At 39.3% G+C, this 27662-nt stretch overlaps 1 protein-coding gene and 1 long non-coding RNA gene across 2 annotated transcripts in view; both read left to right on the top strand.

Annotated features, from left to right (window-relative positions):
- nalf1b (NALCN channel auxiliary factor 1b) overlaps nt 1–13392 on the top strand; it is a 72672-nt gene extending 59280 nt beyond the window's left edge. The window contains exons 2-3 of the mRNA XM_077537573.1: nt 8943–9114; nt 13066–13392. Coding sequence (XP_077393699.1) covers nt 8943–9114; nt 13066–13367 — 474 coding nt within the window. The 3' untranslated portion in view covers nt 13368–13392. The remainder of the gene's footprint in view (nt 1–8942; nt 9115–13065) is intronic.
- Nucleotides 13393–20035: 6643 nt separating this feature from the next.
- LOC144030426 (uncharacterized) overlaps nt 20036–27662 on the top strand; it is a 39018-nt gene continuing 31391 nt past the window's right edge. Inside the window, exons 1-2 of the long non-coding RNA XR_013287256.1 lie at nt 20036–20120; nt 24413–24494. This is a non-coding gene — a long non-coding RNA (uncharacterized LOC144030426). The remainder of the gene's footprint in view (nt 20121–24412; nt 24495–27662) is intronic.

The raw sequence follows: 27662 nt of genomic DNA, 5'->3' as shown, positions 1-27662 counted from the left end.
TTTGACACTTCTGGTCTAGATGGTCACCCGGGTTTTCACCGGATGCGGTTGCGGTGCGGTTGCGGTGCGGTGCGTCTTGACTGCGTGCTCTGGACGGGTCAATTTTTTGGTCAATCCACACCGGCTCCGCACAGCTGCGGTCCGGCAGCTCCGTCGCCGCCCACTTCCCAACGTGTCTCGCGGGACCGCGCGCGCACGATCATGTGGCATTTCACAACGACAAACATACAGAAAGTCTGTGCTCAACAGAGAAGCGGAAAGAGAGGTGGACTTCTTTTGATTTAACCTTTTCTTCTTCTTCTGCTATGAGATTCCATGCAGCATCCTTTTTTTGGTTGTCCTTATAAAGCGGATGTGCCGTGTCATATATTATTTTGTGGTTTTCCACCTCCAATATAAACCTCTCCTCGTCCATGTTCGCTGGTGTCTAAACCGTGAATGAGCACATGGCCCGGCGACGCCCACGTCACGTTTTGCTGAAAAGCTTGCGAAATAGGAGCTGGCGAGTGTTTTATTCTGAAAGGTAACCGGAAATTTATTTTGAAACTGCGTCGGTCTTCCTGTCCCGCTCGATGTGTTTTGTGCTAGCTTGCCATTTGCCGGAGGCCTACCGCTGCGGCGTCCGGCAAAAATAGAAAATAGGTCTATCCTTGCGGAAGGCTTGCGGCACGCCGCAGGCCTTCCGCAGTCGACACGCAACGCACCCGCAAGCGGTGTAAACTGCACCATTCGAATGAATGGAATCTAATTGCTTGCGTCGCCGGACCGCACCGCAACCGCACCGCAACCGCATCCGGTGAAAACCCGGGGTCAGAGAGCTGAAGTCTCGCAAGGTTCGATAGACTTAACGCTACAACACTGCATGTTGAGCTTGAAAGCAAAAAGCGGGAGAGTGCGATGCGTTCACTTCCTCTCTTGCGCTTGTTGTTGAAATCGCTTCTGTTACGGCTCACAAGTGCACACTTACAAGTCACACGGCGATTCTCGTACAGATGCTGTCCCCTCCTTTCTGCTCTTTATAGACTCTTCAAGCATCTGCGCTTTATTTTCTGCCTTATTTCCCCCCAGAGGAGAAATGCTTTTCATTCACTTTGTCCACTCAAACCTTCACATTGATTTATGATAAGCTGCACAACTCACGGAGGCCTGTTGGCTTGAGAATATAGTTGATGTACTGTAGACCCCACTTTCACCTCACCTCACTTCAATTCTATCTATCTATCTATCTATCTATCTATCTATCTATCTATCTATCTAGCCATCCATCTAGCTAGCTACCTAGCTAGCTAGCTAGGCATCTATCTATCTATCTATCTATCTATCTATCTATCTATCTATCTATCTATCTATCTATCTATCTATCTAGCTAGCTAGCTAGCTAGCTAGCTAGCTAGTAGCCTACTTTTACGATCAATACTTACTGTAATGTAGCCGACAAAGTTTTCTTCTGTTTATTTGTCCAACAAGAAGTCAAGTCCAAAGATGTTGACTTTGTGACACTCGGCGAGTTATTTCTGTTTGTCAAATGAAGAACCCATGTTGATTTTTTGTTTTTACACTATATAATCTGTTCCATGGTATATTACTGAATAAATGCAATGTTAATGTATTTTGCCATTTATATCATATTATATATGACATTATTTTTCACATATATTTTGATATCTTTCAATGTGGCCTGTTCATCATTTAAATTCAATTATTTAATGTTTTTTTTTTTTTACAATTATACATCATCATATCATCTTTAACTTCTTTGCTAATTCCGCATGTTTGTGTGCTCACATCTGCGTTTTAACTATCACTATTTACTGGATATTTTGTTTGCATATGCTGTTGACACATTTAGCATGATTTAACGGCGCTGGTGCCCCAGGGTTGTCAATCCACGCACGCACGCACGCACGCACACACATCGCAGTCGTTCATTTCTAGCATTACACACATGAGCATCACGACCACTTACATCCACCGCAATGTTATTAAGCGAATGCAACAAGCAAGCATAAAGTAATGGTTTGTTTTTTCCGCTGACGTCTCAGTTCACGCTTGGTTTGCGTTTATTGACTCGCTAATGTGCATGTACAGTGGAAATAGCGAGTCTACTTAAGACGGCCCCGTTAAAACGCCAGCTTTTGTGGTTTTGTAATACATTTTTGTGATAGCGAGTGTTTGGGCCACGCGTTGATGACTTTTATGCCCGTTGTGAAGCTTTTGCTTTTAGATGCAACTGCAATTGCAGAAAAATCCAACAGTAGGTGAACTTTGCAGGGTGTTCGTCATCATTATGTCATTGTGAGAAGTTTAAAATTGTGCACTATTTTATGAGTTTAACAATTTGTAAATATGTGCTGTACTGTATATTAGGGCTGGGAATCTTTGACTGTCTGACGATTCGATTACGATTTTTGGGTCTACTATTCGATTCAGAATCGATTATCGATTCAAGCGATTTTCGATTCAAAATGATTTGATTGACAAATGATTTCTGTTTCAGTTTACAGATATGCACATTGTCATAATCTACACCAGTCTGCTTTGCAAGACAAAATGACAAATAGAGACATTAAAGTGTCTTTTTTTTTTTTTTTTAAACATTTATTAATTTTGTATTGTAAGTGCCTTTTTCCACAAAAACAGCATGTGGGCTACAACTGCCTTTTCCCCTTCTTCTTCATTTCTAATTTAAATAAAATCGATTTTTGGATATTAATATCGATTCAATAAATGAGAATCTCGATTCTTTTATGAATCGATTTTTTTGGCACACCCCGACTGTATATGTACGATATTATTGCATCAGCTATGTAAACAGCATAAGATCATACCTGCGACACAATGTAATAACCTTTGCATGTGTTTTGTTTTTCAACCCCGTATTTTGTATTGGAAATCCCATCAAGGATTTTGTGTGCATGTCGACATAACACCCTCTCTTATGACCTGCGACGTTTCGCCGCTTGGGCGATCAGCTCATTTTACCAAATGCTGCAGAGACCTCACGAATAAGAACCACAATAATACGACTAATAATAATAATCTGACTGCATCTGGAGGTAATTACATTGGCCTGCAGCGGACGGTGTCTTCACTGATTAATCTTGTGATTAAAATAAATACTGAAACGGTCCCTCTCCTTTGGATGATTTGTGTCAAAAGCAAAGGAGGCGTATTTCAAAGGGGGGAGCGTCCTGAAGGGACTCACTCGTTAACTACAAAAACTGTAAAAAATCAATTGGGTCATTAATCCATTTAAAGCAATATGCAAATGGGAAAGTCAGTACATTATCTTCAAAGCGGTATTTTTATGATTACACGCTTCAGTGTGGAACAACAGCAGGGTCCGTTATTTACTGTATATGAAGCTAAATGAGCCGAAATGCAAATGACTGAATCGGATGTCATTGACAATTCTGCACGCTTCTTTCAACATGCTGCAAGCTTGCTACAGTAACTGCTCCTCCACACAAAAAAATAAATAGTAATAATCCCGAACTGCTGACAGGGCAGAAGCACGCAAGGCCACTTAAGAGCAATACCGCAGGGCAGAGTAAAGGTCTTCCATCAATTACAATCTTATTAGCCGAACTATAATTAAATAATCCAATCGGAGCGTCTCGTCCCCACAGAACGGGTGAGGAAAGCTCGGGCTACGGATGAGATGCACATCTGAAGCCACAACAAAAGCATCAAAACAATAAGCAACGTTTGCGTTCTATGCATACAGTGTAAGTTTTTCTGCCAATATATACGGTACATGCATGATGGAATACAATGATGCGAAATCTTACTTAATTCTCATTCACTCGCCGCCATTTTCACATTTCGCAATCCTGTTCGCTCCCTCCCGGCTGTTTTACTGGATTTTGACTGATTTTGCAAGGCCCACAGAATATTGTGTTCAATTGCTATAATGGCATGGAACCTATCAAAAGAAAGATTAAAGTCTCTTCTTTCATCAGGAAAAAAAAAGTATGTTTCTATCTGTTTCCGTTTTGCAGCAATTAGCATTAGAAGAGAGCTAAGTTTCATCAATTTTCACAAATCTATTTCAAATTGTAAGTAATTGAGCTTTTTTTTTTTCTAGCTGGCCCTGGTTGATCTCCTTTGCTCTGCTGCCACCTGCTGGCCGTTTGTGTAATAACTACCATTTCTGCAACCGTTTTTTTGCAGTTGAGAGGCTGCATCAAAGCCTTCTGTATGCTCTAGCATTAAAAAAAACAACAACAAAAAAACATATAAATACGTCTTTGGGACACTTAAAACATTAAAAAAAAACGTATTTACACGTTATTGGGAGCAAATGAGTTAAGAGATTATTCTTGATTATTCTTGTCCAGAACACATTTATGTTTTCAGTGCCGAAAATGCCTGGATTTAAAAACGAATGATTAAATATTGGAAAGGAATTCTCAATTGCCAGGGAGGAGGGAGGTCAAAATCAAACTCACCTGTATGTGCTCCCTCTTACGTGCTCCAGTCAAAGTGGCAAGCAACATTATTTAATATTTCATTGGTTGGTTAGTCAGTATAGGTTGGCTGGCGTAGTTACTGGCTTGTCAATTTCTATTTCTCGTTTCATTTTGCTTTCTGTCTGTTCTCGAATTCATTTGAATTACCGTACAATTTTCTGAATCTAATTCTGTATAAATAAGGTTTCATTGATTTGTTTCCATTCAAACTGCCTCACCAATGACATAAAGTTCACATGCCTTGTACAGAAACAACCTTAAGAAATAAAATAACTTCCTTTGTTTGATCTTTAAAGTTCTTTCTTAGACATTTATGTTCCTTAATCCCTTATTATACCCCCGACAGCTGTATATTAGACAGCTTTATAATAAATGTGTCTGCGTCATGAATAGAAACTCCACTCATGCCTTTATAATTCCGTCCTTCATTCCATTAGTAGCACAATGCACTCACTGCAGCATTACTCTTTATTTTTTATTTTTTAACAGAGAATGAGTGTCCACTAATGAGGCTTTTAAAATGTTTCCCTTTAAAAAAAAAATCCCTTTCTTTCGCCGTGCGCCTTAGACTTAAAACATTTACGTGACTGTATGACCTTTACAGTGGCTTCACATGATCGAAGGAATAAAAAAAATTTAAAAAAATGTTATTTTTAACGCAATCGATAGGTGACAAAAGGCCAAACTAACCTACAGGTTTGAGAGTGCGTTGCAGTCGTTGGACAGTGCAAAAGCTACGTGGCGGCGAATATGGCAGCACGCTAGTTGGCTGACCTCAAACTCACTTACTTTGAAAGTGAGGAGAAAGCAGTAAAAAAAAAAAAAAAAGACGTGAGTGAAGAGAAGTTATGAGCGATTTGGTTCCATCCCGACAAGATTTCCAAAGCCATTTTTATCTCGCTCACTGGCTGTCTCCATTAACGTCTCGGCGATACGACAGCAGCATGATGGATCTTGCGGGCCTTTCGGCGCTTCGACAGTCGAGCGATGGTTGGAGGGCTGCTCTAAGTAGTGCTTTAAAGCCATGGCAAAGAAGTTAAAAAAAAAAAAAAAAGGGTCACGTTGCAGGACATTTCATTAGGTACACCTGCGTAATAAAGACGTCAGCAAGATGATAAAACTTAAGTTCTGATTGACACTGTTTAGGCAGGTAGTCCTGTTTGATGTGGTCAACAATCTGTTTATAGTACTTGACATACACTTAAAAATAAAAAATAAAAAATTAGAAATAGAAATAATCTACGAAAGAGCCCTCAATGTTATGTCCATGCTAACAATGTAGCAGTTGCTTATGTGATTTGCAACGCTAATGCTAGCTAATGCCAGTGGCGATTTGTGCGATGTGCATTATGTGAAATGTGTGAAAAAGAGAGACGAGATGTCTTTTCAGAACTCCATTTATTTAAGAAACCCACTTGAGGTCAACCATCTGACCTCAGCTTTAGCATTGCGTCATGTCGAACACGACTCGTCCGCTTTTGGTCAACTTTCGTCATGTTTTTTTTTTTTTTTTGATCTGTGGTCGTGAGCGACAGTCATTGGGATTTGTCTCTGGCGCCTCCTATAGAATTGCCAACAATTGATGATTCAGCATTGGACTCATTGATCTGTGTGTGTGTTTGAGCGGACAAAAATAGTCAGTCGGATCGTCGTCCATGCACTTTTTTGTGGGTGCATAGGGTGAGTTTTGCTGAGTCGCTGTGAAAACAAACACGACTAGACACATTTACAGCGAGGTTAGTAATGTAAGGTAAAAAAAAAAAAAAAAACGGCCTTTGTCGCCACCAGCCAAGATGAAATGGAAAATGTCAAAGCAGGGGCAAAAGATGTCTGTGTACCATCACATATTCTCACGCACGCATTCATTTAGGGCTATTAGACTAATGCGCCCGTGACATCGGGTCATCTAAGCACATTTTCTGACATTCACACTGTGCTATCAGATGCGGCAGAAGGCCAGCGTGCGCGTGCGCGCGCGTGTGTGCGCGTCTGTGTTTGTGTGTGCACTGTGCAGCCGAGCTTATCTTTTGATTTCAAACGTAATTATTATCGGCGCGTGACATTTTAGCCCGCGTGTAAATACATCTGCGCGTTGACGCGATCGGTCATGTATAAAGCCGCGCCGAACTGTGTTTATTGAAAGCTGTACTGAAATAATGACGTCATTGAAAATGTCACGCGGCAATATGGAATGATTATAGAGAGCTCCGCCCAGGAGAGAGCTATTGTTAGCCAATAACTTATTTGTTATGTTCTCTTTTTTGTCATTTCAGTCACCATAAAACTGTTGCCTTTGCACCAGATTCAGTGGTGCAATCCTGTTGGCTTACATCTTTCTGCATGAACTTGTTTTATGCCTTTTTAGTTACGTCATCTTGTGTCATCCTCTGTGAACCTAGAAAGTAGAAAGTACTGTAACTGTGCCATCTTTTTTTTTTTTTAAATCCTTGGCAGAGGTCTTCATTCTACCTAGTTCCATTTCTGCTATTGTTGAATCCTCAACGTTTGCCCTAATTTCCTGTCACTCCTGCTTCAAGTTATATATCACGCATACCCAAAACGCATTCACACCGTCGTATTTATTAAACGTGCTGGCAGGGTGCGCTCCGCTTTGCTTTTGTGCGCAGCGATTAACTCCCAGCAGGCGCTAGCTTAACTTAGCTTAACTTGCAGACCTCGCAGCCATTCACAGGAAATGGCAAGCTAATGGCTGCAGGTGATAATATTACCACATAGTGTGTCTGCCACCTTGTTGTGTGAGGAAAGAATAGCACAATGGCGTCCAAATTGTAGGTGAGAAAAAAAGATTTCCTGTTTGCAAAAGGCGCTATATGAATTATGCCATGTTGTGATTATACAGTATATAATTTGTTGTGCTGTTATGTTTGAATTGTCATCAACAGTAGATGCAGGTTAGTTTGTACTTTTTTTTTTGTAGTTTTAACATGTTTTCCTTATTTGGTCCTATGTCTGCTCTTATTCCATGCAGAAATACGTTTATTTTTGTATTTTTATTCTGTTTGTGTACCGTATTTTCCGAACTATAAAGCGCACCTAACAGCCTTCAATTTTTTCAAAAGCTAACCATGCGACTTATAATCGGGTGCGCCTTATATATGGATCAATATTGAGCCGCAACAGGTCTCGCTGTCAAGACGCTATCGGTGACCCTGCACGATCGGTGACGCGAACGTTTTACTTTTGACCCCTGTGTTGCCCTGAAGGCAATAGTCACTTATTCATCTGTTTTTCCTTACAAGTAATTATCTTTGTTTTGGTAGTTGGAATTATTTTTGTAAGTTTAATTAATTGATAAATGTCATTTTCGACGCTGTCATTCATGACGTCATATCCGTAATGTGACTTCCTGTTTGGTTGTCTTCCGGTTTGATCGCGACCGTACGGCAGACACGATTCATGCTCAGATTAGGATTTTAACTTAATCTGTTGACATCCATGGCTAGCATCATAGAAGCAATGCTGTAAGTTTCTAATATTATTAGGGAGATTGTTTGAAATGCTTTATTGTACACTTTTGGCGAAATCTGTATTCGTTAAAACGTTTGATTCTGAATGTTTTTTGTTGTTGTATATGACTGGCGTTGAGTGAAGTGAGTCACTAGCGCCCTCTGCTGGCTATTCGATATTCGAAATAGTAATTTGCTTAGGAGCAGATTGTTTGCTATTTTTGTGCATATTATAAAGTGGATTTATGTTTTCAAAGTAAGTGATTATTTTGTATTATTATTTTCAGTTTTCACCCGCCTGTTTGAAGAATTGTGAATTGCTCAACTTACATCAACTTTGTCTTCATTGGCTCCGGTTTGATTTGATGTTAAGTCAGCGTTAAAGAACACGCTGCACGAGAACACTACAACCCCATTACATTCCTAGTGAGTCTTCATTGTCATAATTTACGTTTAGTCTCCAGTATTTTTATTGTCTTTAGAACAATATTCAAAAAATATGTCATTCATTGCAGGTGCGCCTTATAGTGCGGAAAATACGGTATATGTTTTTCAATTGTAATTGTTATTTATAGTTGAGGTTATTTTATTTTTACATTATTGTTCTTGTAGTACGTGTGCAACATGGATAGTTTTTGGTGAATTAATCTAGATTTCCGTTCATATTTCAAAGGATGTCCCATTTATATTTTGCTGACAATACACATTATCAGTATCAGCCCAATTGCTATCAGTATTTGTCTATCAGTATTTGCTTTGCATATGAAGATTCAGCAGTTGTAATGTCAAACCAAAGTACTGATTCGGATTTAAATTTAATAGAAAATCCCATTTATCATCTGTCGAATGTCATCAGACGAGGTCGTAACTTGTGCTCATGTAGCGTCTCCCAACATTTTGTCAGCTTGGATATGAAATAAAATCTGGATGATGTGCTCACTCGTTTATAAAGTGTCCAAATAAAATGTCATTGGTCTTTTCTCTGTGTCTCCCGCACGTGTAGTTGGCGTACAAGCCGTGGCTGTGTTCTCAGTACTTCCAGACCACCCAGTTGCACTGCACTAAGAGAATCCCCTGTAGTCAATACTGCCTGGAGGTGCAGCAGCGGTGCCCCTTTGTCCTGCCGGACAATGACGATCTCATTCACGGAGGCAGCCCCAGTTTTATATGCACAGGTATGCTGCTTGATTCTCGTTTTCAGATCACACAATGTGGCAAATGACCAATATATACTTCCCAGACACCAGTCACAAAATCACGTCCAATACAACAGCTTACAGTCTATTACTTGAATATGTTTATTATTAACTCATTCCCTCCCAGCCATTTTCACTGAAGCAACCTCCTTCACTGCCGGCTGTTTTCCTGGATTTGGACTGATTTCACAAGGCCCACACAATATCGTGTTCTATTGCTATAAAAACATGAAACCCACCAAAAGAAAGATTAGAGACTCTTCTTTCATCAGGGAAAAAATGTTATTTTTATCTGTTTCCATTTTGCAGCAATTAGCATCAGAACATAGCTAAGTTTCATCAATATTCACATTCCTGATGAAAACACTGGCAAAAAGAGCTTGTCCCAACATGGCCCTGGCTGATCTCTTATACTCTGCAGCCACCTGCTGGCCGTTTTATTAAATAACTACAAGCTGCCTCAAAGCCTTCTGTATGCACTTCCATAAAAAAAAAAAAAAAAAAAAAAACGTGTATATACGTTTTTGGGAGTGAATGACACAGTATTAGAAAACGTGTTTACACGTCTTTGGGTTTGAATGAGTTAATATGCAGTGATGGAGAAATGCACTGCATCATACTGACAGATGTTTCGAATTCCAATGGAGTTTTGTTTTCCCCCATAACAAAATAATGTACAGTAAGTTCATTTGTTCCATAGTTTCAGTTGTTATCATCTTAAAGCCATAACGCAAACGTTTTAACATTTTAACATTTCCTAGCTGTCAAATAAGTAGTAAGAGGAGTTAACCACTGTATAGAAAAAAATGTAAATAAAGTAAAACTACTCACCCATCTGACAGAAACATAACAGAAGACTCAGGAAGGCGTTTGCAGAATGATACTGTCACTTGGTGTTGTTGGGATGAATAATGCCGTGTGATGTTTCATTAATTGCATTGCTGTCGGGCAGCTCAGTAGCGTAGTGGTTAGCACGTCTGCTTCACAGTCGAGAGCTTCCTGATTTGAATCTCGGCTCAGACCCTCCGAGTAGAGTTTGTGCCTTGTTTCGATGAAGTCTGGTGACTGGTGAGGGGGAACATTACGAGCAGTGAATTGTAAGTGCGGCGGCACATGAAAAATGGAAATGCGGAATATGCAGTCATGAGAGTGTGTTAATTATTAATGATGGCATGTCGCTCCAAGCGGCACAGTGGACTATTGTTCACAGTTCTTAAGTTCTCAGTTTGATTCTCGGCTTGAGTTTTCATTCAATTAGCATGATCTGCATTTATATATATATATATATATATATATATATATATATATATATATATATATATATATATATATATATATATATATATATAATTTTTTTACTGCCCTACAAAAAGGCCAGGAGCCCAATACCAGTTACTTGTCGTCGCAGTACTCTGTTTAAGCTCAGGCCCCTTTTGTGCACTTCTTGAATGCCAGCCTATAACACACAATGGCAGGAAAACAATGTACTTGTTGAGCTACTATGCATGCTATGTATGAGCAGACACATAAATAATAGACATATGGCTATCGCCACCTGGTGGCCTTGAAGAGTATCATGGGTTTGACATTCTAGTAGTTGCAGAATGCATTGCAATGCATATTTATCTTACTTATGAAGAGTAAATTAGTTCCTATGAGAGCTGGGCATTTATGAACATTTTACTAATGCTGTTTTTGGCACGTTTGCTTTGTCTACTGTACACTAATTTGGTATTTATGTGACCAGGGGATTGACTATATGTTCTCAACTGCACATGAATAAGAGAACAGAGAAGTACCTAATTAAAATATTTATATGTGTATGTATAATAATGTGGTACTGCACTCTATAATGATTAATATAATTGGGTTTTTTTTCAGTCATTGTTTCATTATTTTTTCAAGGTTGAAAAGTTTAACTCCACCCTGTCAACATCTCCCCTGTTAATGTCATCTTTTTTTGTCTGTAAACACAACATATTGCAATAATAGTACAATTTGTCATGGAAGACAAATTGTGTTATTAGTCAAAGTAAAGCCATTACAAGCGTCTTTTGTTTTTGTCAAGGGAAGAAAGGAGGAATCCATTTGGGGTACATTTTTACAAGCGGTTTTCCCATGTGCTTCATTTTGTCGTGACCTCTATTTGGGCAGCAGCCATTATTTGAGGAAATAGTAGTAATAGTAGTAGTATACTTTTTAAAATCATATGTAAGGCCCCTTTATGTAAAAGATGTCTGCACTTATCCAATATTGCGATTGTAAATAATGTGCTATCTACTAAAAGTGTCCAAGAAGCGTTAGATCTGTGATCCAGCCACATTTACACTCTGTATACCCTGCTTGAACCCCTTTTGCGCTGTGAGGTCCTCTCCCCAGTGTCCTCCGCTGACCCCAATGTTTTACCCCTCACGTTACAAGCTACCGATTATCGCGACCTTCCCGACATCGCTTAACCCTCCGCCGCCGCCGCCGCCGCCGCCGCCATGGCGCCGTTGACCTCCTGCCAAGTTTGTCGCCTCCTCCGGGCTGTCTCTTCATTCTCATTGGACCCTGAATGAGCCGCCAAGAGGGAACGCGTTGACTCATCGCTCGCTGCTGGAGTTTTTGGGCCCAGCCGTTGCTCTCATCTCTCACTTACTGTGGCGGGCTTTGTGAGGACAGGAGTGACGAGTTAGTGTATTCACATGGATATGTGTCACCTCCGGCCGTGTTGTTAGTCTGCAAATGAGGTGTCCTCCCGCGCCTTCTCTCTCCTTACTTGAAGACACGCAAAGTTCGACCCTGATGACATCCATTCATTTTCCGTTGGATATAACCAAGACAAATCCCATTCAATCACAGGGAGAACATGAAAACGATTCAACCCCGGAACTCCCGACTAAGAATCAGAATCATGCTAACCACCTGATGACAGTACGACTTTGTTTTTCTAAAGGAGACTCAAAGTTAAAAACAACTAATGATGTCTACTAATGCTAATAATAATGACTGAGGATTACACAATTTTAATGTTACGACAAGAATAATGAAACTTGATGTGTACGAACGAATCACAGGGGTGACCTGGGCTTGTTGTCACATGGCTAAGTTGTCACAATGCAATTATGGTCTCTACCAGAAGGTAAGACTAAAAAGTGGAATGCTAGTTTTTTGTTTTTTTTTTTCCTATATATGGTCATATCCTGTCTGAGAAGAGAATAGCACATTGTATGCTGGGATGAGGGCTCGTTAAATGTTAACTTGAAACTACAGTAACTTAGTATAAGCAAACATGGTAGTGTGGGGCAACATGTCTCATAATTTTGGGTTAGTTGTCACGTCACATGCAAAGAATGGGTCAATGAAAAATTCACTGCTGGCAAATCTGTTTACGCAAGTCAGAATTGCCCTTCGTATGATGAGTGAGAAAATTGGTTTGTCAGGTTTTGTTTGAGTGTTTAAAAATGGATCTGTCCCGAAGGACTTTAATCCAGTGCATGTTGCATAATATTTTATGCATGGATGGATGATGTATACATGGATGGATAGCTGGAGATCTCGGGAGGTAAAATGATTGATTGATTGATTGATTGATGTAGGTAGAGAGAGCGATTGATTAGATAGGAACATGTCTACAGAGTGAAATGGGAAACATATCTATGTGAATAAATCTCATGTATAATATATGTGCATCATAAGCGCTATATAATGATTTACTGTATCTTGTTGAGTAGACTTTATTATTCCTAGTAGGGGAAACTTCAGCAAAACGCAGACACAGCAAAAACTAATACCCAACAGACGCTGTACATCAAAATAAAGAGCATTCCGAAAAGAAAAATCACCGCATATTTCATGTTTTAATATGTACATTGTGCCTCCTGACCCTTACGGTGGTTTCATGTTGAATGCGTTTGTGTTGCCGCCCGCCCCGCGCGCGGCGTCCAGGGTTGCTGGAGGAGCATCCGTCAGGCGCCGACCCCGAGGCGGAGTGCTGCGACGTGCGGTGGGACCTGAAAGTGGACAACGTCTCCCGGGGGACGCTGAAAAGAACTCACCCGCCGTGCCAGCACCGAACCTCCCTCAGCTCGTCGGCAGCGTGCAGACTGTGTAACAGCCGCCTCAAACTCTGCCTGCTGGTGCTCGTCCTCCTACACACTGTCGCCAGCCTCACTGCATCCCACAATGCAACGGGCTTGGGCCTCCCCGCCATCACGCCTCTGGAGGAGAGCCCCGCCAATGAGGAGTGACGGAGCCGCCGGGAGGAGGTGAGGTTGTCGAGGTGGTGGGATGGAGGGGAGGGGGGGTTGCTAGGGGGATTCCCTCACCATGGCAACCACTATGGAAAAATACAGCCCCAGTTTTTTTTTTTTTGCTGGAGCTGTGCGCCTGTGCGGCAACACTTCCTAGCCAAATGGAGAAAAAACCCACAAAAAAACCGTTGGGACGCTTTGACACGAGACACACAAACCCAATCAAGACACAGCGGGAAGGGGCTCGTCCAGCCCGTTAGGTAGGAACAGGGGACAATGCCGCAGCCTTTGAGTGGGAACGTTCAGCTTCCTGCTGGCTGAGTTTCTCTCACTTCAGCTTTTTTTACACTGTGTTCCGATTCATGCTTTTCTGTTGCACTGCCCGAGTATGAAGCACCACAATCATATTCTCTTTTCTTTGATTAGCAGACAGGAGGAAGAGAGGCGATGTGTACAAACAAAAGAATTGTGCTGCGAGAGTGACGTGCGCTAGGATTTGTTTGTTTGTTTTATGCAAACACCTTTGGACCTTTTTTTTTTTATATAGAGCCCTCACTGTTTTGTTTTGTTTTGTTTTGTTTATAGTCCGTTCAACAACACAGGGTATTGAATAACAATAACAAGCTCCGGCCTCGATTAGACTCCATCTTTGGTGATGTGATCACAAGTTGCACAACTCTCGGTAGCATCTTTCGCACGGAGATCCTGCCAAATTGTATTTATCCATCTGTGCGTTTTACACAGCACACAAGCAAAATGGGACCTTTTCTGCATCAGGCACATGGCAAAGTCATTGTATTCCGTTTTCTCATTAAAATCCACTAAATGTTGCAGTTGTGGCATTTATCACTTGTTGCATTTTGCACAGAACCCAGCAAAGTACACTTTAACATAGTGACAGTGTCCAAGTCAGTCCATCATTTTCCTTTTTGACATCAAAATCTTGCAAAGTTGCTCCAACAGTTCTTATCAGTTTTTACACAGAAGTTAGAACCCAGCAAAGCAGGATATTTCTTTAACTGTGTGTGCTTTCACACAGTGACACAGTATCCCACAATCAGATAATGACATGACAATGACAATTGCTTTGAACACAACAGCGTGGATGAAATGAATGTCAGGTGTTTAGACCAGGACATTTTTTTTTCTTCTTCTACCATTAATGTGACCTATAACCTCTACAACTTGATTATTTTTATTTTTTTTATCCAATCTAAGTAGCATTTTGCTGTCTCACATTCAAATTTGTGTAAAATGGGAGTCAACAAATACTTGCCACCATTTAAAAGGACTGATGAACTCAAGAAGCTCAGATGTTCTAGTAGGCTTACCTTGACTTTTTTTTTTTTTTTTTTTTTTGCATTCTAGTAAAAAGTTTTTGTGCTAACACTGCTGTTGTTTTAATCAGTTCATAATTTTACCCATTTTAGCAAAGGCGAAAACACATTTTCCTACATGCGTTTGGGAGATTTTGTTATATGGTGGAATTATGAAAAAAATTGAAATAACAGCCAGTGTTATCACAAAGATTCTGCTCGAAAGGGGAAAAAAAAATGTCAGGAACAGACTACAAGAACAGTTGAATTTCATTATGGGTTAATAAGAGGCACTTGAAAATGTAACAAGTATGTGCAAACACATTTCATTTGTTGATCTTTACTTCATTTTTTTTTTTTTTTTTTTTTTATTGCGTTGTGCTGATTATAGGTTTCAGTAATAGTTTAAAAAAAAAAAAAAGTTTTAAAATGATTAATCTTGACCGCATTTGTGGCATTTAATTGAACAGGGGTGTGCAGACTTTTTGTAGTGGGGGAAACTCACGTGTCACATGATCACACCACCAAAGAAGAGTCTTGGTCGAAGGGCCTCAATGTTTCAACACAGGTTTATGGGTCTCCCTCACTTTGTTTTGTGAGATATTAATTAAACAAAACCATTTCTCATGATTGACTGCAGTGAAATAACACTCACTCTTGCAAATTACACAGAAATGATCGCGTGCACATACACTTTTGTTCCTTTTTCCGCAAAAAAAGTATTCTTGACAACCTGGTTTTTGCCTTCTTGTGTGTTCTAAAAATCACAATCTGTGCTACTTTTCTTGACTTTAACGAGTTTCCCCTCATCAAAGCTGACAGTTTAAAAAAAACGAGTTATCCTTTGAACGTGAGCCGAATGATCAAACGCAAAGATTTGTTGACAGTGACAAAAGAGAACACAAAAAAAGCGATCTTGAGCTTGTAACTTCGCATGAAATCTAAAATTAGGATTCAGGATGCTAATGCAAAGCATAAAATACTTGCTAATAGGTGCGATGACGATGAGTGTATCTCACAGAACAAAGCCTGTCTTAACCAAAGATGTGATGGGAGTCATTTAACTGCCATTCAGGTTCTCTTTGTTTTTTGGGTTCTACCACCAATGAATACAAGTGTGCTTACGTAAGAGCTCATCTATCCATATATATATATTTATTTTTGAAAACGGGACTGGCCAGTCCAGTATGCCTGCATAGCTTGTGTCTCTCTTACCTCTTTCTTCTCATCCCACGTCTGTGAACTCTTGTTTATTTGTGTCCAAGTTGTCGCAATGTCTCGAAATGTTGATTTTCTGTTTACACCTGAACCAAAACTATATTAGTAATGTAACTCAGGCCTTTTAATTCACAGGCAACCTGATGACTGGGTGTTGTGTTACTCTGTAAACTGTTAACTTTGCGTAGTTCTGCTAAACATGACCTGTCAATCATCCAAGGGTCGGGGGAGGGGCAGCGGGAAGAAAATGTCACCGTTCAAGACTGGCTCTTAATGTTGAATATCATTTAGTTGGTGGCAAATTTGTTTCAAGCACCAAAATCCCAGAATCAACACGCAAAGCCTGGCGACCATTTTTTGTTTTTGTTTCTATTCAAGACAGAAAATTTCATTAAGTAAAGGGCTTTAAAAAAAAAAAAAATACACCTCATTATTTTTTCCGCATTCATTAACAGCTTTGCCATGTTAATTAAGAGCAACCACATCATTGATGAGAAAAAGGTTTGGAGGCCGGATAATCATGTCAGTCAGCAGACATTAACGTGGCGTCAATGTAAAGATGTTGACCACAGGAAAGAGCGACGGGACCTCAAGGGCTGACCTCATTGTATTTATTTATTTATTTATTAGTTTTTATTTTTGTCTATTTCGCTCCTCCACAACTCAAGTGATCAGGTATTTAAAAAAATAAATAAAAATAAATAGTACAACATTCATTCCAGCTCACAAGCGATGTCCGATCCGATAACTGATGTCAACCATTCTATGATTCAAGGATTACCACATTTAAAACCCTTGCAAAGAAACCCACTCTGAGTGGACCAAAAAGAAAAAGCTGCTAGTCCTTAAGTAACCACTAGATGGTAGTGTTGATCCCTTTGTGTTTTTTTGCTGCTTAGGACCTTCTACAACATCAAATCGAGAACATGTCATTTTGTGTGTGCGTTCTACCGGTTCACAGTTGCCCCCCAATGTAAGATGAATCGGTTCCATACGGTATTTTATAACTGTACTGTAACCGCTTCAAAACATACAGCAAATTGTCTTCATGACGGCAATTCACAAATCAAGTAACATTTAGGTGAGCTAGTAGACGCAGCAACCTAGATGAACACAAGTCCTCGGGTTCTTATTCATGGCCACTTCTTCCATTGGAAAATGTTTGGTGAAAAGCAGTCGGTTTCCCAAAGTCCAAGTTTGAAACAAGGTGAGCGGGATGGGTTCCATTTCATCCCTCTCGACCGTCAGTAGACGCATGCGCGTGTGGGATTTCCATGCTTGTAAGCACCGCCTACTGGCGGTCGAGAGGGACTCTGAATAGTTCCATTCGTAACTTTCGTTCTTTTGTGAGGACTCGACAAAACCAAAAACCGAAAGAAGCTTGAAAAAAATGGCAGGAGCACAGAGTGTCAGACAGAAATAGATTTAGTGCATTTAAAAAACCAAAAACAACACATTTGTTTATCCCAATTTATAGTTTACTCCTTTATGCTACTCTAATAAAATACACATCGCCGCTGTCCAATACAAAGCACATTCCTCCAAGTTTTGTGGCGTTTTAATGTTCTCTATGTTGTCTTTCCTAGTACAGAAGAAGCATGTCATATACAAATCTAATACATATTGGTTTTGTGTTTTGTAAGCATGTCATGTCGATCAGTGGTTCTCAAATGAGGGTACGCGAAGGCACTACGGAAGATATGATCAGGTGGCACGTCACTGAAAAATGCTTGAGAACCACTGATCGAGATCACAGGTGTCAAACTCAAGGCCCGGGGACCAGATCCGGCACACCATTTAATTTCATGTGGCCCGCTGAAGCAAATGATATGCATCGACTTTATGTTTCTCGGTAAAAATACGAGAATTGTTTTGTCTTTGCTTTTAAAATATTGAGATTGTGCAAGCATTTTTGGCAATCAATTCCCGTATTGAAATAAATATATTTTCATTTAAAAAATTACTGGCCTCTGATTTCAAAGTTATTAATCAATTTGCTGTGTTTATGTAATATGAGGCAATCATACGTTTATTTGAATTGCATCATATTGTACCTAATGAATCGAGTCTTATCGACATTCGTATCAAATTGCCCTTAATACATAGAAAGCCAAAATAATTTTTGTCCATTATTTCATTTTCAACATATGTGCTTTTTCATTGGACAGCCCCGATATTTGACATGTAACACTTTTATCTTTGCTAGATGTGGTGGGCCATTTCCCCACTTGGCCCAAATCAAAATCAAAACCAAAACCAAAACCAAAACCAGCCCTCCGACAGCACTGCAGACGCATGAGAAGTTTGAAGTGGCGCAAAGTGTTGACAGCATCGATAGCAAACAGGAAGTAAAACAGGGTCCGTCAGGGTGGCAGAACCTTTGGCTTTCACCTCATAAACGTCAACAAACCTCACCAGAAGCACACTTGAAAATGTGTTTGGGAGTGTCGAATACGTGTGCGTCATGGATGGACACTTCTATGTCGTCCCTCCCGACCGCCAGGTGGCGGTGCTGTAACCAGCACGGAATTCCCCTTCCGTGCTGGTTACAGCACCGCCACCTGGCGGTCGGGAGGGACTCATAGAACCGGAGTTCCATTCGTAACTTTCGTTTTGTGTGCAAACAACGAGAGATGACGTGTTATGTAAAGCCCATTTTTTTGGTTCCGCACACTCAATATCAATATCAATATTGTGATTTTTTTATGAAGTCTACAGCTCAGATGATTGTGGTCTGTAGCAGTTGTAGCCAATGTTTGTTTTCCATATCACATGCCAACATACAAAGATCAATTTTGTTTTCTGACTTGCACATTTGTATCGTACCGATTATTGCCCACGTGTCTCGTACTTGTTCTCTTTCTCTCTCCTGTGGATCTATGCAGAAGCCCATTGATGTTTTTTTCTTTCTTTTTTTTTCTTTCTTTGTTTTGGTTGTAAATATCTTCCCTGGTATGCTGAACAATATGTGTTCTCGCCTCCTCTCTGTGTATTCAGTTGATTTGGATTTGTTTGTATTTCTGATGTTTTTTTGGTTTTGTTTTTTAAGCAGAATTTCGAGCACCTGAAATCATTCATATTCAAGAGAATGTGTTTATTAATCCTCAGCTTTGTCGAGAGAGCGAGCGCGAGGTTGTGGTTCCGTGTGCGAGCGTGAATGTGGAAAGATTTTATCAACTCTAGAAATGGGGATGGGGGGGGGGGGCATATAGAAGTATCATTGCGATTATTATTATTATTATGATTATTATTACACTACCAGTATATTGTAATATTATAGATGCTTTAGTTGGACTAACTTCTTTAATTTTTTTACAAACGACTTTGATGAAATGATTTATAAAAACGAGTCTGACAAGTCACGATGTTTTCGAGAAGTATGAAAATAACTGCTACAATGATTAAAAAAAAATGTGTTCCGATAAAAATAAATACAGACATATTATCTGTTCGTCTGCTGTCTTTTCTTTCTATTTGTTGATGGACGAGCCCTTGTTGGCTTTGAATGCTATATTACGCAATACATCAACTGATTTTAAATGACATCCTTGCCATGATGTTTGTGGTACTGAACTAAAAATATTAAAAATAGGTAGGAATTGACACAGCAAAATATTTTCTTGTGCCTTTTTAATGAATCTGTGCCACATATAAGTTGCACTTTTTGAATTGAAATCCTGAAATAAATTCTATGACATTCTACTTCGATGAAATGCAGTTATAGATAAATTGAATGTAGGCCTACAAATGTTTATTGTTAATGTTTATTTTTAAACGCTTATCTTTTTCAGCATTGTTATACAGCTTTGAAAAAAAAACATTCTATAAAATAATTTATGATATACTTATGGATCCATAATTATATAGGCTATATGTAATTGATATTGAATAATTGTAAAAAAAAAAAAAAAAAAAAAAGTAAAGACATCTTACAGAATCATTTTATTTATGTCCAACGGTTGAGTAGATAAACGTGTAATTTGTTGTCTGGTTGATCCTGTATTATTTACACACTGCAATATATAAAACTGCCACAAGAGGAGGCTGTGTGACAAATTGTGGCACTTGTGCTCACAAGTAGGATGCCTGCAATTCCTCGTCATACCAGTAGAGAGCAGCCTCCGCACGTTTACTGGATTAGCTGACAAGTGCATAAAACAACGAAGCTGTGACGTGATCACGATTAAATCAACGGATGAATGAATTGTTTTCATTGGTAAGTGCTGTTTAAATCAGTCACATGATGAGAACGTGAGATTTTCAATGTGAAGTTGTGCATTTTATGAGGCATTCTGCACCAACGAGTTTGCATATTAATTAATGAAGACATGCTTGTTTCCATTCACACTTTTTTTCCCAACTCAATCAATCAATCAATCAATCAATCCCTCGGCGTTTCCTCGGTTCTAAATGAGCATGTTTTCACACACGTGTGCTGCCTCTGCAGCGGTTTTGCATGTTTTGGTTTCGGTTGGCTCACCAGCCACAGCAAGATTAGAAACCGGAAGAAGAAGAAAATGCAACATCGCATGTGGCCATTCGCCTTCCGCTCTTCCGACTCGGATTAAAGCCCTCATTTCTGTTGCTGTTGCTGTTTGTTGGGAGGGATGAAGCGCTCATCTGACTAATCCTCAACTAGCCTGCCAATAGTCACCATGCAAAAGTCCACCTGTAGGCCAAGGCCGCTAACTGCTTCAAATGAGATCGAGTTGAGCGGAATTTAGTGTGAAATGGTCACTTACTTAAATTGTCCTCAGTCCTCCATCCATCAAAAATCCTCATTTGACACTCAGGTGAACGAGCTGGGACTTTGGAAGAGATGCTGTCAACGCTGCTTTTTATTTAATAGCGTTTTGCTAAGTAAAAAGAGGGAGCTAGCATATGTCCTCCATTGCTTTCTGTTTTTGGTGCATGGCTTTTGTGGATATCGAGCAGAATTTGACCTTTCGCGCAATCGCTACAAGTTGTTGGAGCTCCGATGAGCCCACCTGGAGTGGATGTCAGGTCAGCCTTTTGGATTCAAAGAACGTTTTCTCAAATGAGCCACCTTTTGACACGGATCTCTTTCATGAACAAAGTAATGAACCTCCTCAGTCAGGAAGTTGTGTTTTCGGGAGATGAAGTTGCACTTTTTTTTCCTTTTTTCTTTTTTTTTTTAATGAATACCGCATGTGGTCAAAGTTGAATGCACTAATGAGAATGTACCTTTTGAATGATATGGCTCATAAACTCAAATTAATCCAGTACTTTATATGAAGAAAAACTAATGACTGCCGTATTTTGTCATAATACTTGCAGTGTTTATTTACTCAACGACACATAGAAGCAGGCAGGAAGTCTGCAGGTGTCAACTTCCTATAAATAACATGTTGCTGTTTAAAGGGGTGGCGGGAGGCACAACTAGCGATAACAGTGCCAAATTTGGGCTTCTTCCTTTTTTTTTTTTTCTGCACTGTCAAAGTCAGCAAAAGCCTGATTGTCGAATCTCTCTAAAAGATCATCTTGGGTGCGTTAGAAGTCTTTTTTTAATTTTTATTTTATTTTTTTTCCCGCACGATCGGCTGAGATAAAAAGTTGGCGGGTGACAATCTTAAATATTTACACCTGTTGAATATTTACCAAGGGAAATCCATACATCTAAAAGTTTTGGCATGGTTCTCAAATGAGCACCAGAGGTTTGGTGCTCATTTTGTTCCCGACCGACCGACCTCATTGGATGAACTTGAAGGCAAATCTGAGCAAGGCCACATCCAGCTCGTCAATAGTATCTGCAGAATTGGCTTTAAAAAAAAAAATACTAATAATAATCACAAAAAGCATCAACTTAAAAATATTGTCATTGTATCCAGTGACTTCTCCAACCATTGTAGCAATTATTATAGCAATTATCATGTTAGCAGCAATCTTATTTGAGTGGAATTTGTCCCGGTAATGATTTGGGATCCTAAGAATAGCAAATACCGGTTTGTGCTCAAAATGTCAACCGTTGCCATTTTTTATTTATTTTTTTTAATGTATGTTTATGTCATATAATGTATCTGAATAAATATTTTTCTTTGTTTTTCCTTCAGTTTCCACTTTTTATTTCCCAACTGCAACAACATATATGGAGGTCACACATTACATTGTACTGTTTATACATATATATTAGGGGTGTGAATTGCCTAGTACCTGACGATTCGATTCGTATCACGATTCACAGGTCACGATTCGATTCGATTAATCCCGATACGAATTTATAAGTCGATTGTTGCGATTTTTTTTCATTCAAATTTAGAAAATACTAATCAGTAAGCTTGTAGAGTTTAAGATTTATATGAAAATGTATTATTTATTTATCTTATAGAGGTTGTAATCTGTTTCATGTTTGAACAGCATTAAAATAAAATATTAAGGCTTAATGTTCCGTTCATATAACATTCTTCCATGCTCAAGGTGTGAATCCGAACCCGAAGTCAGACGTTTTGTTGAATATTTTTCCATTAAAAATGGAAGTTTAAAAATCGATTCACACAAAAAAAAAAAAAAAAAAAGGCAATGATGATAAGACGTTGAATCCGTTGAATCCGAATACCGAATGAACAATTCTGAGCTCTAAAAAAAAAAAAAAAATCGATTTTTTTTTTATTGAATCGATTCGAGAATCGCGCGATGTAGTATCGCGATATATCGCCGAATCGATTTTTTTTAACACCCCTAATATATATTATTATTTAATTCCTACTAAACACAATTGAGTTGCATGACCTATTTCTTCCACACAAACCAAACAATTCTTCACGATCGATTTATCGATTATTATGTCCATCTTGTGCAAATACAGGATGTTTTTAATTCATTTGTCACGTTGAGTAATTTTGCGGTAATTGATGATGCCTGCTGATTCAAAAAAGGCAAAAAAAATCAATAAATCAAAAATCTGTCTAATTGCCAGCTGCCATGGTGATGAAAATAAATGGTAAAAGGAAACATGTTGAATTGTTAGCAGTGACTTCTGCGCTATGCTAATGACATTTATGAAATGCCACGTGTGGATATTTTTGTCCTTTCTTTTATAAATTTACAATTTGCAGAGTGACCCTTGCAGATTGGCTTCTCAAGAGTAAGAAAGGCAAAACGGAGTCGCAGCATTTCACGTGTTTTCTACATTTTGTGACGTTATTACAGCCATATTCCAACTTGTAGTTTCCAAGATATCAAAGTTCGGACAACTCTGAAAGTTCTCAAACTTTGGGCGTCAGGCTCAAACACTCTCTGAAGTTCGCATCCTTCATCCGCTCCATTGGTGGCCTCACCTGAAACTGAATTCACGAAGCCATTAAATTGGCGCTCGTTCTTTGTTCACGAGGGAAACTAATGAGGCATTTATCTCCGTTTGACTCCGTCGCTCGTTCGTTTGGACCTGTGGGAGTTTGAAAGGGCATTTCGAAAGGCGGCGTTGAAAGGGAAATGAATATCCTGCAATTACTTCTCAAAGATGAATGTTGAAACGTTGGCTGTTTTACATTGTTAAAAAAAAAAAAAGTGTCTGGAAAGCAAAACTGCCCAAAATTAAATTTACAATTTATTTTTTTTATTATTTATTTATTTATTTTAACAAACAACATTGAAATATTTTTTTTTAGTATTTGCTGCCGGCTGGCAAAAAAATGTATGGCGGGCCGCAAATGGCCCCCGGGCCATAGTTTGGGAACCCATAATTTGGAAGCTTGGATGCCTATTTTTGATAACATGACCTTTTGACCTAGAATTTCACCTTGAAATTGACATTGTGGATCGCCTTAAAAATTTTCCATGAAATGTAATCTCACGTTCACTAAAACATAAGTTTGAGAAATGCTTTTTTATTTATTTATTTTTATTTATTTTGTTTTTAATAGCTCCAAGGCTCACCTACAGTTGTGAAAAATCATTTCCCTTTAAAATCTTGTCATGAAGACTGTAAAAATGTATTAATTAATTTTAATTAATTACAAGATTTACAAGGAATTTTCTGAATCCCAACATGTTATTTTAAAAATAAAAAACAGTGTTAAAAGAATTGTTACACAGTTTCACCATCATTAAAGACCTCCAGCTAAAAAAAAAAAAAAAAACGATTCTTGGTCACTATGGCAACGACAGTGAGGCTATTTGACTTATTCTTAGAAGATAATTTTTTTTATTTATTTTTTTTAGGCTGTTATTTCCAGGTAGAATTACAACACATGGTTGCTCCGGCACTGGCATTTAGTGTAGAGCTGGTGCAACGGAACATTTTTTTTTTTTTTTTTTTTTTTTTAATTTCGCACTTGTCCTCACAGTGGTCGGATGATTAGAATCCGATCCAGCTGTGAGACACCCACTAAGTGCATTCAGTTAGCTTGTTAAATCCTTAGAATATAAAGTCAATTCCGATGCGACTTAAAAACAAAAATGCATTTGCTTCCAATTCCAGACATTTTGCAACTTTTTTTTTCCCCATTTTGCTCACGTACCATTTTAACGGCATTACGCACACATTGACAGGTCGTGCAGCCGACCCAAGTGGACTGACGGCGTCTGTTTGTGATGCCGTCTGCTGCAGGCGGATCGACGAGGAGCACGTCAGGTGAGGATTGCGTAACGTGGCGGCTGCGAGCACAAACGCGCACGCTCGGTTTGTTTGCCATCGAGAAAAAGTGTCAGAAACGGGATTTTTCCACATCACCGATTCCTACTTATTGAACAAGATTGTGTCGTGAATGTTTATCTCATTTTTAACCTGTCAGGAAGGGACAATTCACCCGTTTCCACCTGTTGCCCGTATATACCTGGAAAAATAGCTTTGTGTTCAACTCAACAGGTCAGGTTAGTAAAGTCAAACAAGATCATCATTATTGCACGATTATAAAAACGCAAATTGTTCCTAAATCCTTATTTAATGTGACATTTTTGATGAGCGAGATGTTTGAGCCATTTTGACTTCAGCCCACCAGCCCGGCCTGACACAACCCAAATTCTGCCAAACGTGTCGTTCTTGCCACAGATGTTTGTTGAGTTTTGCTATCGTTAATTGAACTGGATTAACAGACTGGTCCCTCTAAATTGTGGGCAGGTATTTGGAAAATAATAATTAACTCTTTTACTGCCAGATGTTATCGAAGAAAAACTTTGATCATTGACGAAAAAAGATACAATGCTGCCATCTGCTGGCCATAGTTTAGAGTGTTTTAGATTCCACAACCCATTGACCAGGCAGCGCTGCACTTAGATGTTGCACTGAGAAAAAAAAATTGTTGACGTTATTTAACGTTTATGGCAATATACGTCGTTATTTTTACTTATCGTTATTAAACGTTTTTGGCGGTCAAAGAGTTAAAAAAAAAAAAAAAAAAAAAGCACTGCATCAGCCCCAAAAGAGGCCAGCCCAGCACTGGTTCTCTCTCACAAAAAAAAATGGCTGTTGCAAAAGTGCTTCAGTATCAAGTAAAATCGTTTTTTTGTTTTTTTTGTTTTTGTTTGTTTTTTAAATTTCCATTAAGCTAATAATGTTCTAGTTACAATATTCTATGTTAAGCAATTAAAAATCTAGTTTGAAAAAAAAATCCTACCTATTTGTTTATTTATTTATTTATTTATTTATTTTTACAAAAGGTTTTCCAAAGATGTCATTTCATGGCAAAACCGGACAACTCCAAGGAAATAATTTTGTTATAAAACAGAAAGACAACATTGTTGGTCGGTCGCCTCACCCTGCTGTTAATGAAAGAAAAATAATACAAGAAGAAACAAAAACATAATAACCATATTAATACATGAAAATATAATGGCAGTTAACTCATCAAAATCAGGCATTTTAATTGTAATTAATTATTTCTTTATTTAATAAATTAATTTGAATGTAATTAATTTCATTTTAATTGTGATATAAAGGGAATCGCAGTATTTTGAGAAATAAACACACATATGAAAGAAGTCCAAGTTGGATCATCGATGTGTGCTCGAATAATTATCGTCACAGGTTCCTTCCAACTTGCAAGCAGTCACGAATCACTTTGCTGTTTGCTGGCATGGAAAAAGTTTGTCAAAAGAAAATGAAATTGGACTCATTTGAGGACGCATGTGACAAATTGATGATGATGATGATGATGTTTTGCATTTGAACTCTTCACTCGTTCTCGTCGAGTTGTGCAAGCGGTCGCTGCCGATTTCTTTCATTTTTGTACGTCTGACCTTTTACTTTTTGTCCGAAGCGCCGTGCGCAGATAAACGAATAATAACGAGACGATTTGCAGCCCAATTTCCCCCTTTCAGATTCAGATTCAGAACGAGCATTTACCGGTTGGCCCAATTATCGGCTGCTTCCGAGAATGACTTGAGCTGAAAGTGATTTGACAAAAAAATGGTCAGCAAGTACAGTTGACCTTGTCGATTGTTTACATTTCTGAGCTGCGGCCTCTTGAAATTGAAAAACGAGAGCCGATCGCTCACTTGAGCTGACGGAACAAGTTGGAAGAATAACAAACAAATGAAGATGAAGCCTCAAGTGAGACGGACATTTTGAAATGGAAGGAAAAAAACAAGTGTTGACATCATATTTACATGCTGCAAGTTTCACCGCAATTCAAATGACGAAGCACAAGAGTGAACAGGAATAAAGTTTCCAAGCGAGCTCGCAACTTTTCCTGCTCCTTCTTGTGTTTATTTTCCGACGAGTTCTGTCGTGGTCGCGTGCGCCAGAGGTCATGACCTGTCGAGGTACTGATGGAACAAGCGTCTGTTTACAAAACGGGATGTTCGTGATGCCATCCTTGAATCTTTTAGGTGAGGGGTGTCCAAACTAGGGCCCAGGCTGCCATACGTGGCCCACCGTCCATTTTTTAGTGGCCCGCGACACGGACCCGTCGCCATGGGCGGGCCTTGGGGGTCCGTGCCCGCCCTGTCAGTCAGCCGTGCCCGCCCTAGCAAGATGACTCGCCAACTATTCGTCCTATCAGTCACGTAAACTTGCGCCTTCTGTTTTAAGTCAAGCGTGGCGTGCCAGCCAACCACATAACCTCCTTTCAAGTTTGGCTGTGATTGACAATCAGGATCAGGAGGGGTGGGGTGGGGCGGGGGGGGAGACACGCGCTCTGCAGACGTGCCAAATCTACTTCCGGGTAGAAAGTGCGCATTTGCCGGCTGGCGCTGGCACAAAGACTGAGCAGTGAGCACGTCGTGCCGCTTTAATGGGAGCCACCAAACGCCAAACCTCGATCCAGGATGACACAGTTGACATCATTGGGAATTCTGAGTCCACCGGTTACGTTTACAAGTGAGTGTCAAACTTTTATTTGAATTAGTCAAGCCACACAGCACGGATGAATTGTAGCAAAACACAGTATGCGGTTAACAGACCCAAGCAGTCACACGTACACAACAACAACTATGGAGCATAAAATTATTTATCACTAAAGCAGTTGCAGTACAATGTGAGTTGAATTCTCTTTTTTTATTGCCAAGTTTGTTCAAGTTGATGACTGTCACTAAGTTCTAATTAAAAAAAACAAACAGCACTTTGCGCATCCTTTTGGATTGATATTCTGCTTCGTTTTTCACTGAACTCGTATGTTGTTTCTGTATATCATCGACATCACTCAACCTTATTTCTAAATCACTTTAAAACATCGATTGCTGCATACAAAGTGATGTGCATGGAATAGAAACGAGTCTTTTAGTAGACACAAGTGAAACAAAATAATACAAAATAAAATTAATTCGAGTAAATATAAGTAGATAAGAATACACGCAAATAAAA

Source organism: Festucalex cinctus, chromosome 11 (assembly GCF_051991245.1).
Source record: "Festucalex cinctus isolate MCC-2025b chromosome 11, RoL_Fcin_1.0, whole genome shotgun sequence".
Lineage (NCBI taxonomy): Eukaryota > Metazoa > Chordata > Actinopteri > Syngnathiformes > Syngnathidae > Festucalex > Festucalex cinctus.
This window is presented reverse-complemented; position numbering and strand designations above follow the sequence as displayed.